The 12,740-nt window shown below is 38.7% G+C and overlaps 1 protein-coding gene across 2 annotated transcripts; it reads right to left on the reverse strand.

The window, feature by feature from the left end:
- Window positions 1-323: 323 nt before the first annotated feature.
- Window positions 324-12,209, reverse strand: LOC113110376 (ATP-dependent RNA helicase DHX29-like). Of its 2 annotated transcripts, XM_026274552.1 has the most exons (27): window positions 11,912-12,209; window positions 11,626-11,696; window positions 11,288-11,401; window positions 11,076-11,205; window positions 10,845-10,987; window positions 9,901-10,041; window positions 9,692-9,818; window positions 9,434-9,589; window positions 8,434-8,605; window positions 8,226-8,346; window positions 7,540-8,142; window positions 7,301-7,444; window positions 7,038-7,214; window positions 6,770-6,910; window positions 6,547-6,691; window positions 6,292-6,412; window positions 5,151-5,235; window positions 4,940-5,028; window positions 4,721-4,849; window positions 4,282-4,357; window positions 3,551-3,775; window positions 3,302-3,438; window positions 3,132-3,222; window positions 1,100-1,417; window positions 869-1,000; window positions 597-693; window positions 324-488 (listed from the first exon to the last, which is right to left on the reverse strand). In XM_026274552.1, the coding sequence occupies exons 1-27, from the start codon at window positions 12,054-12,056 to the stop codon at window positions 433-435; spliced, it is 4,086 nt and encodes a 1,361-aa protein (XP_026130337.1). In that variant the 5' UTR covers window positions 12,057-12,209; the 3' UTR covers window positions 324-432. The 2 variants fall into 2 exon arrangements, with proteins under 2 accessions (XP_026130337.1, XP_026130338.1); XM_026274553.1 differs by lacking the exons at window positions 10,845-10,987; window positions 11,076-11,205; window positions 11,288-11,401; window positions 11,626-11,696; window positions 11,912-12,209 and adding an exon at window positions 10,134-10,597.
- Window positions 12,210-12,740: the final 531 nt, after the last annotated feature.

The following is a 12,740-nucleotide window of genomic DNA, read 5'->3' on the forward strand; positions in this document are numbered from 1 at the left end:
TTTGCTCTGAATAATATGCAGAAGATTGCATCCTCAAAGTCCACTATGTCAGACACGTTTCCCCAAGTTAACTTTTGTCTATAATAATTGCACGTCAGTCTTGAGATGTCAATCTTAAACCAGTTACATAGTTTAAAAGTTAGATTTACAAGACCATAATTTGTAATTGCATACACTTCTATCAATAACAAACCAATTAAATTATAACCACAAGATTGTTGCTCCGCATTCCTATCGGCATACAGTAAAAAAAAACAGCACCACCACCACCCTGTCAGTCTATTATGATAATGGCTTTAAAGAATACCACAAACTTGTTGTTTGTCTTAAAATATTTTTATTCTGGTTTGGCAATATAATTTACATTCTCACCCCTCAGTGAGGTTCGTCATCATTGCAGTAATTCATAATTGAAAACAAACAGGCACTTCCTCAGAGCATGTTTTCTGACTTGATCAGTTCTGTGATGATTTGAATGGTTTTCTCATCTGAAAAGGATAAAAAGAAAAGCCATCACATGTGCGTTCTCAACAGAAAGCCTGCACCCTTATTCTATAAATATATCCAATAAAATCCAATATTCAATAACAAGTTACCTTCCAAATTCATTTTGGGCTTGGCCAGTTTCCTCTCCAGGAGGGAGTCGATCAGTTTGCGAAGGTGTTTGAAGATCACGCCAATTCTGACCGGAGCCTGATGGGAAATGAAACAGTGTTAACTGTTATTATTAGAGTTATCTAACACTTTGACAACCATTTTATGATGCATCAGTGCTCTCGCCAATGAAGCGATCAATGCAAATCAGGCAACCAGCCATGCATGGACAATCAATGAGAAACAAGACACGCATACAAAAACTTTCCCTCACCTGGAAACAGATCCATCCATCCAGAGAGATGAGTCTCTCCCTGTGCTGCACGTCAATATCACCTCCAAACAGCAGCATTGATAAAGGAGAGATCAACGTAGTGTCTCTTAGAAACACCTTAGTGTACTTCACCTGCAGGCAGGACAAGGAAACAGTGGTTGTATGAATGATCAGGGTAATAAGAGACTTCACGAAAGGTCATCGTAATGTATTAAAGCGAGTCCAACACACCTTTTCCTGGAAGAGCAGCCAACCGTGAGTCTGTAGGAAGCGGTTGACTGAGGAGGGGTGAACGTGGGCCTTTCCTTGAGCCGTCTCAGCCACACACACCACCCGCTCCTGAACGTCCGGGGAGGGGGTGCAGAGGATCCGGCCCACGCTGTCATACAGACCCGCGGTCAACACGGCTTTGAGGACAGAGACGTCCTGCTGCGAGAGCGAGCCGATGGCTTTGGGTTCAGCGCCGGGCCGAGAGCGAGGGGTTCGGCTGGGCTTGGAGGAAACGAAACCGGCCTGCTCCACCATCCTGATGAGCTCCTGCTTCACATCCTGAGAAAGTTCAAGAGTAAAAGGTTAGGGGTCGGTTTAATGTATTGCCCTAAATATTCAAAAATACATAAAAATTCACTACATTCACTTGAACACACCTCGATTTGTGAATGAATTCAATACATTTTCATATTGTTTTGTGACAGAGATGAAACAAAAAATGACAAGGTGTATCTATTTATCAGTCTGGAGATTATAACAAAAGTTTCATTTGGGGTTTAATATTTTAGTATTTGAAAACCATTTTCTGAATCAGTGTGGTGTTCCCAAAATACAGGAAAACATTTTTTGATAGAAAACCACAAACTTGAAAATAACATATTTTAGATATAATAATAAAAAATATATATATATATATATATATAAATATATATATATATATATATATATATATATATATATATATATATATATATATATATATATATATAGACCAAAAGTTTGGACACACCTTCTCATTCAAAGAGTTTTCGTTATTTTCATGACTATGAAAATTGTAGAGTCACACTGAAGGCATCAAGGGCTATTTGAGCAAGAAGGAGAGTGATGGGGTGCTGCGCCAGATGACCTGACCTCCACAGTCACCGGACCTGAACCCAATCGAGATGGTTTAGGGGTGAGCTGGACCGCACACAGAAGGCAAAAGGGCCAACAAGTGCTAAGCATCTCTCGGGGAACTCCTTCAAGACTGTTGGAAGACCATTTCAGGTGACTACCTCTTCAAGCTCATCAAGAGAATGCCAAGAGTGTGCAAAGCAGTCATCAAAGCAAAAGGTGGCTACTTTGAAGAACCTACAATATGACATTTTTTCAGTTGTTTCACACTTTTTTGTTATGTATATAATTCCACGAGTTAATTCACAGTTTTGATGCCGTCAGTGTGACTCTACAATTTTCATAGTAATGAAAATAAAGAAAACTCTTTGAATGAGAAGTTGTAGTTTTAGGTAACTGTAATAAAGCTGAAATAAAGCTGAAATAAAAGAAAATATAAATAATAGATGAATATTAGAAATGTAAATATACACTAGAAATAAGTTTAAATACTAACTTATGGAGTACTAACACACTAAAACTGAAAGTAAAATACAGCAAAATAAATTCAAGCTACACAGAAATATATGAATTTGACCTAATGAATTTGACATTACGTATAAATAACCTTTTTCTGTTGGTATAAATTATATAAATATTTTTCAAAAATGTATAAAAACAACAAAGAATACAACTTTATAATATTTGGTATTTAAAACAGCAAGATTCATTATTCTACTTGAAACTGTTTGAAAATGTGTATTTATGATTTATTTTATAACCTTTTCATATATATATATATATATATATAGTCATTCCTTTCACTTGATGGCTAAATGCTATTATTGTTAACTAAAAAAAATATATATATATAATATAAGTTAAAGATTAGACGTAGTAAGTATACTGAAACAATCTGGATGGTTACCCCACATGACATTTTAGAGACATTAATCTAAGATTGTTGTTACTATATAAATGTTTTTAAAAATGTATGAAACCACCAAGAACAAATAAAAAAAAAAACATGAAACTTGATTTTTTAACCAATACATACATATATATATATATAGAAATCTTTCAATAAAATATTTTTTTTTCTAGTTCTAGCAGATCAGCCGTGCATCCGTCAGATCATGATGACTGTGCTAATGTGTCAGGAGCTGTATGAGGACGTCACCTCTATGGTCATGAGAGCGGTGCGGCTCAGGAAGTGTCTCCGGCAGAAAGCCGTCTCAGCACGCGTTCCCTCGCTTCGAGACCTCTTCCACCTGTGAGCATTACCATGATTACACTTCCTTTCTACACATACAGCCATGCAGTGCTGTTCTGTTGAACGTGTGTGATTACCCGAGGTAAACACTGTAGATGGTCACATGATCTGAGCTGGCGACTGCTAGAGCAGATTTAGCCAGATTGGCCTCCTCCTTCCTGTTCATAGGGGTCACAAAGGGGGACTTCTCAGACATGGCCGCTGCGATGGTGGCCTGAATGGTAACAACAAACAGAAGACGCTGTTCAGTACGTCCTCCAACAATATCCCACAGAAGAAAGAAAGTCTTACACGCTTGGAACAACATGAGGGTAAGAAACGCTCACAATGGGTTCAAGGCAGCTAAAGATGGCACCAAAGATGAGCATTTTGCCGATCTTGACGTTGACAGGAAGGGCGGCCAAGTGATGTCCGAGTGGTGTGAGGGCGTAGCTATCTTGCTGACAGGCGCCGATCTTCCTCAGCAGACTGACAGCGTTACACACGGCCTGCTGCTGAGGCGCATCGAGAGCTCGACACAGGAAATCCTCTGGAGAACCATATTCACACTTCTGTTCACACACACAGAGAGGTGACACAAGTCGGCGTGTGACTAACGGCAAAGATGATTCACGTGCACTAACCTTAGAAGTCTGAGGTCAGACTTTTTTTAATTGACTGCGAATGCTTTAGTAATGTTAGACAACATTTCTATTTCAAGTAGATGCTGTTCTTTTGAACTTTCTATTCATCCCAAAAAAAATAATTATGATCAGGTTTTTCACACAAATATGCAGCAGCACAAGTGTTTTCAACACTGATAATAATCAGACGTGTTTCTTGAGCAGGAAATCAGCATGTGTGACCATAATGACACTGAAAATTCACAGGAATAAATTACATTTTAAAATAGAGTCAAATTGAAAACGGTTATTTTTAATTGTGATGATAATACGTTTTTTTTTACTGTTTTTGATCAAATTAATACAACCCTGGGGAGGCAGCTCTCAAAAACTTTGAAATATCTGATCGTCCGCAAACTTTAACGGTAGTTTCAAAAGACAAAGTTGCTACTTAACATAATATGAAGGCAAAGCTCCTCCAAAGGCACTCGGAGAATCTCAGGAATGGAGTAGTCAATGAAGCTCTCAAATCTGTGGTGGAAAACAGACATGTGTGGTATGACAGTATATACATTATACATATACAAAACATAAAGCAGATTTGATTATATTCGTTTTGAGTCTTGTTTTGGCATTTGTCTGGGTTAAATAATATTAAAAGATACAACTTTTAATTTAAATAATGTATGAGGAAAGATTCAAATGAACAAACTATTATTAATGAATGCTTTAGAAGCATCACTGTTTGCTCATGGTAACAAATTAATTTTAATAAATGAAATTTACTCATATTAATACTCCCCCTAAAGTTTCTTTGGCTGGATATCACCAAATGAAATTAAACGTTGGTACTCTATGGGCCAAAATCTGTAAAGCACCTCAGTGGCGTTGTACCTGAATTTGGGGTAAAGGCGGAAACAGAAGCCCCCTCGGACACGTCCTGCCCTCCCCTGCCTCTGCAGAGCGCTGGCTTTACTCACAAACGTCTCCACAAGAGAGCTCATCTGACTGCTTTCATGATAACTGATACCAGAAACAGAAGATCAGCGCTAACATTCAAACCCATCAGATCATAGACAGATTCGATTTCAGACATGATCCGGCCCGGCTCACCGATTCTCTTTAGTCTTTCCTGTGTCGATGACGAAGACCACATCAGGAATGGTGACACCAGTCTCAGCGATGTTAGTGGACAGAACGATCTTCAAGAGAATATGAGATTAGTATATATACATATATATTACATACTGCAGAAATAGGAGGAGTAGTATGAAGTTTGCTATTCTGAATGGAGCCCTGCTAACACGTGAATGTACTGCAGTACCTTTCTGACTCCAGGAGGGGGCACTGTGAATGCAGAAGACTGGTCCTGAGACGACAGTGTGGAGTGGAGGGCAACCAGCTTGAATCTAGATGCAAACAGTGTTGAATAATTATTAAAAAAACAATTACTGGTGGAAAAAGCTTTATGCCATATTCAATTTGACAAAAATAATAAAATATGAATTAGTAATGTTTTGCCAAAAAAAAAAAACACCCCAGTTTGATTGGCCTGTATTTCTGTCCCTTAGACCTTCTTCTCTTCTCTGACTACTATCTAAAGTATCTAAAGTGAATATATAAGACAATTTTCTCGCTCTCAGGGTCATGCAAAATGTAGACTGTTTCTTCATCAGAACAGATTTGGAGAAATGTAGCGTTACATCACTTGGTTCACCAGTGGATGCTCTGCAGTGAATGGGTGCCGTCAGAATGAGAATCCTAACAGCTGATAAAAACATCACAATAATCCACACCACTCCAGTCCATCAGTTACTTTTGTAAGCAAAAAGCTGTGTTTGTATGAAGGCGTTTTAACTTTAAACAATCACTTTTGACCAAAATACCAGACCATAATCCAAAATAATACTTCCTCCAGTGAAAATGTCCATCCCCTGTACTGCCCAATTTGTGATATATGTGCTTGATTTACGGTATTTCCCTTCTGAATGAGACGAGATGACTTTTTCACCGGAGAAAGCAACATTATGCGATGGTCTGAAATTAAAAATGTATTAATGCAGTGTTTCCCACAAACTTTCACTCTATCTGTATATTTGTGGCATGTTCATGCTCATGTTAATTCAACAAAGTCAAAGCCTTTTGGAAAATCTATTTGTGGCAGCAAACCACAAATACATAAATGTAGAAGGAACCCTGTGAAGAATTAGCTTCTTACAAACAAGCATGTTTTTAGTTCACAAGATGTTAACTGATGGACTGGAGTGCTGTGGATTATTGTGATGTTTTTAATCAGCTGTTTGGACTCTCATTCTGACGGCACCCATTCACTGCAGAGGATCCACTGGTGAGCAAAATTAAATGCAAAATTTCTCCAAATATGTTCTGAAGAAGAAACTAACTCATCTACAGTATATTTTAGATGGCATGAGAGTTAGTTGAACTATTTCTTTCTTTTCTTTTACCTGTCCTTGGTGCTGAACCTCTTGTCGGTGGTGAGCAGATCATACAGCTGTTGAATATGAGCCAGGCCTGGGAGGAAGATCAGAACCGCACCGTCCACATCACGAAACTGAGGCGATGTATCTGAGAAGAAGAACCAGAGATACTTCATTCACTCATTAAAACCATTAACAAGTACACTGCTAATAATACAGTTTGGGTTGTAGTGAGGTACATATAATGCTTAAAATGCTCTATATGTATGTATGTTATATTACCCAGGTATTCAAGTAGGTCTAATATCAGATCCATATTGATCTTATTGGGGTTCATATACTGCAGGACGTGTCTCGTCCGCTTGCTGAAGTGATCCAGCTCAGGGCTCAGATCCCAGCCTGGGCCAGAGTCCCTCACGATCAGCTCCTGAACACAGAACAACACAAACATTTACCACAGAATAACCGTACGCATGCTAAACAGATAAGGTATTGATGTCCTTACCTGGTGTTGAAGAGTCTTTCCTCCTTTCTGTGTGATGTTGATGCTGACTTCCTCTTCCTCCTCCACAAACTTCTGACTGTACTCCGAGTCCTGCTCCAGAACGTAACCCGTCTCCTCCACGATATCCTCCAGGTGAAACACCTGCCACCACAGCGTGTCATTATTACTGCTTACTGACCAATTATAACACAAAATATGATGCATACATGAAAAATCATCTAAATACTAATGTTAGAGTATGTAGGCATATGTCTAGGTGTAATCTTGCCTCCACAGGGAAGGCTCTGCCAGGTATGGTGACCACAGGACAGCGGTTGAAGTAGTTGGCAAACTTTTGACAGTCGACCGTAGCGCTCATCAAGATCAACCGCAGATCCGAGCGCTTATGGACCACTTCTTTTAGTATGGTGAGGAGGAAGTCTGACTGGACGCTCCGCTCATGAACCTACGATATTGAGATGATTTTGGGGTTAAAAGGTGCAGCATGAAGTGTGCCCTGTAGGTATAGTGAGAGAGTTACGTGCGCTTCACCTCGTCCACGATGATGTGTGTGAGGGAGCTGAGGAGCCGGTCCTGCTGTAGTTTGCGCAGCAGGACTCCTGTGGTGCAGTACAGCAGTCGTGTGGCGTCCCCGGAGCGGTTCTCCATTCGGATTTGGTATCCACACAGTGAGCTCTGGAATACAAACATTCAAGGATATATTACTATGGTGTCTCTGTCTTGAACTGCAATTATGACACTTCATTTCTTTAATCTCCCTGCGATCTAACCTTGGCTCCCGGCCCGTCCTCGCTGCCCAGCTCCTGTGACACCCTGCTGGCCAGACTCATGGCTGAAATCCTCCTGGGCTGTGTCACCACCACATTACAAGGCTGCGCGGCCTCCCCGTTAGCCAGGAGCTCCTCCAGGATGAACTGAGGAATCTGTGTGCTCTTCCCGCTTCCCGTCTCCCCAGCGATCACCAGCACACGGTGGCGCCGCAGAGCCTCGAGCACCTGCTGACGGTGCTGGAAGACGGGCAGCTGCTCCCTCTCAGACAGCAGCCTGCGAGCCAGAGCCGAGCTCCGCAGTCTGAGGAACAGCCTCCGGGACGCCTCCTCCGCCTCCAGGCCTCCTCTGCGCTGGGGCTCGTGGTCCTCCTGCGTGTCCAGGTTCTCCCAGGAGTCCTCTGCTTCGGCGTCCTGAAGACGTTCCTGCGGCTCGGCCTCCGGTTGAAGGGTGTGTTGCTGTTTGAGGCGGGCGAGCAGACGTGCGATGAACTGGTCGCGTGGTTTGTTGATGGCGGAGCGGGTTTGCTCTTCTTCTTTTTGTTCGCTGTCTCGCCACTCAAGCCACACGTCACGGTAGGTGGGCGGCAGAAGCTGATGCACTGACTAATGTAGATCAAAGGAGGGATAAAATGAATGAAATACATGAACTGTATGTTTAATATGTGAATGTGGTGTTTTGGAATCACCTGTCCTTTGACTAGGTTATAGAGAGCAAGCGTGGCTCCTAAGTGCTGGGCCTGCATGCCGTCCTCAGTCAGGATAGTGGGACAAACCTCCAAAACATCATTAGGCCTCTGGATACGAACTCTGACAGCAATGACACATAACCAGACACTCAAATCTGCATTCAATATACAATTAGAAGAAGTCAGATGCAATGTTTATGCATCATACTTGCATTTCCAGTATCTGCCGACTGCAACTTTCTGAAAGGATGGTGGAGGGCTCTTCGGGAGGTTCTTTCTGCACCAATCAATCAGAAACTGCTTTGGTGACTTGCCAGTCCAGCTCCTCGATGTGTAGTCAAAGTTACGAATGTCTTTGGGTTCTTTCTTCTTTTTCTCAGCTTGAGTATCAACAATGACAAATCAGATTAACGCGGTTAACAATAACTTTCAAGAAATAGATAAAAACCATGAATGCAATGCACTACCTAGGCACTATAACAGCATAAAATACGTTAAAAATAAAACAGACATACAACGAATACACAACCATGTAAAATATGATATGAAATAATGATTAAATTTAATGATAAAAATTAAATGTCACTAAAAAAAACATACACAGCATAAAATAACCAAAATAAACGGGAAAAAAAAAAAAGTAAAATTGCATTGCAAAAACATTGCATAAAACAAAATCAAATGTAAAATATCACAATATAACAAAATAAAAATAGTATAACATATCACAAAATAAAACAACAACAACAAAAAATACAATGAAATAACAACAATATAAAGTAACAAAATAAAATACAAATAAAACCCAACACATACAATAAATTAAAATAACAAAATAGAACTAATACAAAATATATAAAAAAAAACACAAAACAAAAAGTTGTTAAATACAAATATAAAAAAACAAAACATAACAGCATAAAATGTAAATAACATAAAAATGGTAAACATTAAAATAATAACAAAAAACACATTAAAATAACAAAAAAAAAGAAAAATAAATAAAATAAAATAAACAAATCATGCAAAATAAATAAAATAAGAACAATACAATAAAAGCATGAAATAACAACATAAAGAAACAAAGCAAAACAAATATCATAAAATAATAATCAACATCATTAAAGAATAAACAAAATTAAATTAAACAAATATAAACAAAAAAAAGGATACATTGTAATCACACAATGATACAAAAATAATCGTACCTTTTTCTGCTGGCGGTGGGTCTGCTTGCTCGAAAAGGCTGAAGTTGAGGTCCTCCTTACCATCAGTGAGTGTAACCGGCTTCTTTTCCTCTTTAGGAGTGTCTTTAACTTTGATAGCCGAGTTAAACATCGGATGACTCTCCAAAGGCTTCATTTCTGTAATGTAAACAAACACTGTTGAGAAAAAAATTCATGGCAACACTTTCTCAAGTGCTACAATGAACAGATACCCTGAAAGGTAGAAGACCCCGCAGAGACCTTGCTGAATGACTCTGATGCGATCCTGCGCTGTCCTCTGCCCTGCCTTGTCTTTCTTGGCTTTAGATTCAGCAGCCATCTCCATCGCATCATACAGCTGAGCGCTGAGCCGCAGGTATCTGTCATTCTGCAGGAAGAGTGTGACAACTTACTGGAAGCTCCAGATATAACAGTGACTTAATGTGGAGACCAGACTGAGTGAACCTCACAGGATCAAACTCCTCCTCCAGCTCTGGGTTAGACACACGCGAGTCCTTGTTTTCATCTTCTTCACTGCTCTGATCTTCAGACTGTTCAGCGTAGCGCAGTATCCACTCCTTCATACTGTCACCGTTGTCTTTTACAGAACTCTGTCATCAAATAAAAGGTTTTTCAGCTTTTTTAAATCTCAAAACATTGAATAAATAGTTCACTCTAAAATGTAAATTTGCGGAAAACTTACACAGTCTTCAGATTTGAAGACTTGTTCACCAGTGGATGCTCTGCAGTGAATGGGTGCCGTCAGAATGAGAGTCCTAACAGCTGATAAAACCATCACAATAATCCACATCACTCCAGTCCATCAGTTAATGTCGTGTGAAATGAAGAGCCGTGTTTTAAGAAACTTCAAACCATTTCTTCCACATAAATAATTAATTGGCTAGCCATAATATTCCTGTCTCTCATCTGAACCATGAGAGAAATACGCACAGAACAAGCACAAGTGAAAACAGTCCAAAGTTCTTAAATACTGTATGTTGGTGGATTTTGATGCATGAGGACAACAGAGGATGGAGAAAGTGTTATTATTATAGATTAAGGATGCATATTTTAGCCAGAAGTTAAAACATCTTAATGATCATTTTGTTTCTTAAACGCATGCATCTTTTTACTTCACAAGACATTAATTGATGGCCTGGAGTGGATTATTTGTGGATAATTGTAATGTTTTTATCAGCTGTTTGGACTCTCATTCTGATGGCACCCATTCACTGCAGAGCATCCATTGATGAGAAAGTGATGTAATGCTACATTTTTCCAAATCTGTTGAAACAAGAAACAAACTCATCTATATCTGGGACGGCCTGAGGATGGGTAAATTGTCAGGAAATGTTTATTTTTGGGTGTTCTATTCCTTTCAGGGAAATGTGATTCTCATGACACTTTAACACACCTTGGCCTCTGGTTCGTCCTCCTCTTCATACGCTTCTTTCTTAGTCACAGTTTGTTTCTCGTCCTCTTTAGGAGCCTGGAACTTGGGTCGACTCTTCTGTTTCTCCTCCTGCATCTTTTGGCTGAATCCCTCTGGTAGCTCATCTTTGATAACAGAAAAGCAAAACTCAAAACAAGGGTTTATGTTTTAAGAGCAAGACATAAGTTTGTGACTACAATCTGAACCTTTTACCGTCTCTGAGATTCAGACAGAGCCAGTCGAGCGCTGAGGTCAGGTCTCCTCCGTACAGCACACTGCTCTTCATGGCCTGCTCGATGTGCTCAGCCTTAAACCGGAACATCTGCAGAGCTGTGTACAGATCCTGACAAACAATACGGATATACATATTATATATATATTTATTTATTTATTTTGCAATTCAAGGTGAAACAGAAAATAATTACCAGCAACTTCTTGGAGGTGAGTCTCCCAGATATTGGTCCTTCATCAGCATGTTCTTGTCTGTATTCATTAATTAACTTAATGACCTTCTTCTCCAGTTCTGGTTGGATAACAACCTTAAAACATGCAACAAAAAAAAAAAAGAAAAAAAAAAAAAGAAAAAAGAAACAATTGTAAGACAAGGCACGGATGCATATTGTCAAAAAAAAGATGATGTTGCTCACACAAACATTCAAAATTTGGGGTTGGTAAGATTTTTTTTATTTATTTTTTAAAAGTTTTTAATGACTCAAATTGAATCAAGTAAAATCACGTATGACCTCTTTGTTTTGAGACTTACCTTCAGTATTGATTTATCAGACACACCGGTGTCAGTCTGTGCATTGGTGATAAGACTATATGTCTTGGGAGCTACAAGAAAGAAAATAAATCAAATATTAAAGGCAGTTGCAGACAGACTGTCAAGACATTTAACATGTTATGAAACAATGCAAAAATTCTGCATAATAACCTACTGATTATTACTTTACACAGTACATCTGAATTCAAATAAGGGGAAATTTAATTACAATTTTGAATTATATTGTCTCGTTCAATCAATCAAGATTTTTTAAATGAATTCTGACCTCTGAGTTTGTTTTCCTTCGAGGCTGATTGGTCATTATTTGATTTCTGTAGCTGTTTTCTGCCGGTGGATTCAGCTGCTGCACTGGTTGAGCTCACACTCACACTCACACTCACTGCAGCTGACTTCTTCTTCTTCCCGCCCATCGCGAAGAAAAGTGTGTGTTACTGAACAATACACAAAATGATCCACATTTATATGAACAAAACACGTATAGCTAGAAATCGGTAAAGAAGCCGCTTCTGTCAGACAACGATGCCAACTCTATCACAGTGTGTATGAAGCTTGAAAGTATTGAAGCGTTTAATTTTCAAAATAAAAGTTCAACATAAACTTCAGAAAACCTGGGATTTTTGGAACTTTGTACACAAGCAGTGTTTCGCACATTTTTGTGTTTATGTAAATAAAAAATGTGTTTATTAATATATAACAATTTTGTCCGTCCGTTTAATATTTATTTTGGAAATGACATTATTTTGTTAAGGCGATTTCTTTAACCAAAATTTATGCAAAAATATATGTTTTTTTATTATTACAAACTAGTGAACCTATCCGTTCGTCTCGCATAAAACATCTAATAAATAATAATAAACCAGAAAGTTTATCTCTTTCTTTCTTTCTTTTCTTTTTACTAAAAATACATTATTATGCAAAAAAACTGTGGGTTTATTTATCAAAACCTGTCACTTGAGAAGACTTAAAATAAAACGAATTACTTTTCAAAATTTAAATAACGTCAAATTCCTTAAATTTTTATTTTGATTATTTAAAAAAAAACGTATTTTGTTGCGTCTCTTTAACCGTTGCCCACTTCACGAGTTTGACCGGTT

Source organism: Carassius auratus, chromosome 10, assembly GCF_003368295.1.
Source record: "Carassius auratus strain Wakin chromosome 10, ASM336829v1, whole genome shotgun sequence".
In the NCBI taxonomy this organism is placed as follows: Eukaryota; Metazoa; Chordata; class Actinopteri; order Cypriniformes; family Cyprinidae; genus Carassius; species Carassius auratus.

Excerpts from the sequence above, each read along its gene's own strand:
- LOC113110376 (XM_026274552.1), bottom strand. The coding sequence starts at position 12,056 with ATGGGCGGGAAGAAGAAGAAGTCAGCTGCAGTGAGTGTGAGTGTGAGT. Across the intron at positions 10,988-11,075 it reads CTGTCTGAATCTCAGAGACG|ATGAGCTACCAGAGGGATTC; the intron begins GTAAAAGGTTCA and ends CTGTTATCAAAG. Across the intron at positions 9,819-9,900 it reads TGGAGGAGGAGTTTGATCCT|AATGACAGATACCTGCGGCT; the intron begins GTGAGGTTCACT and ends CTCTTCCTGCAG.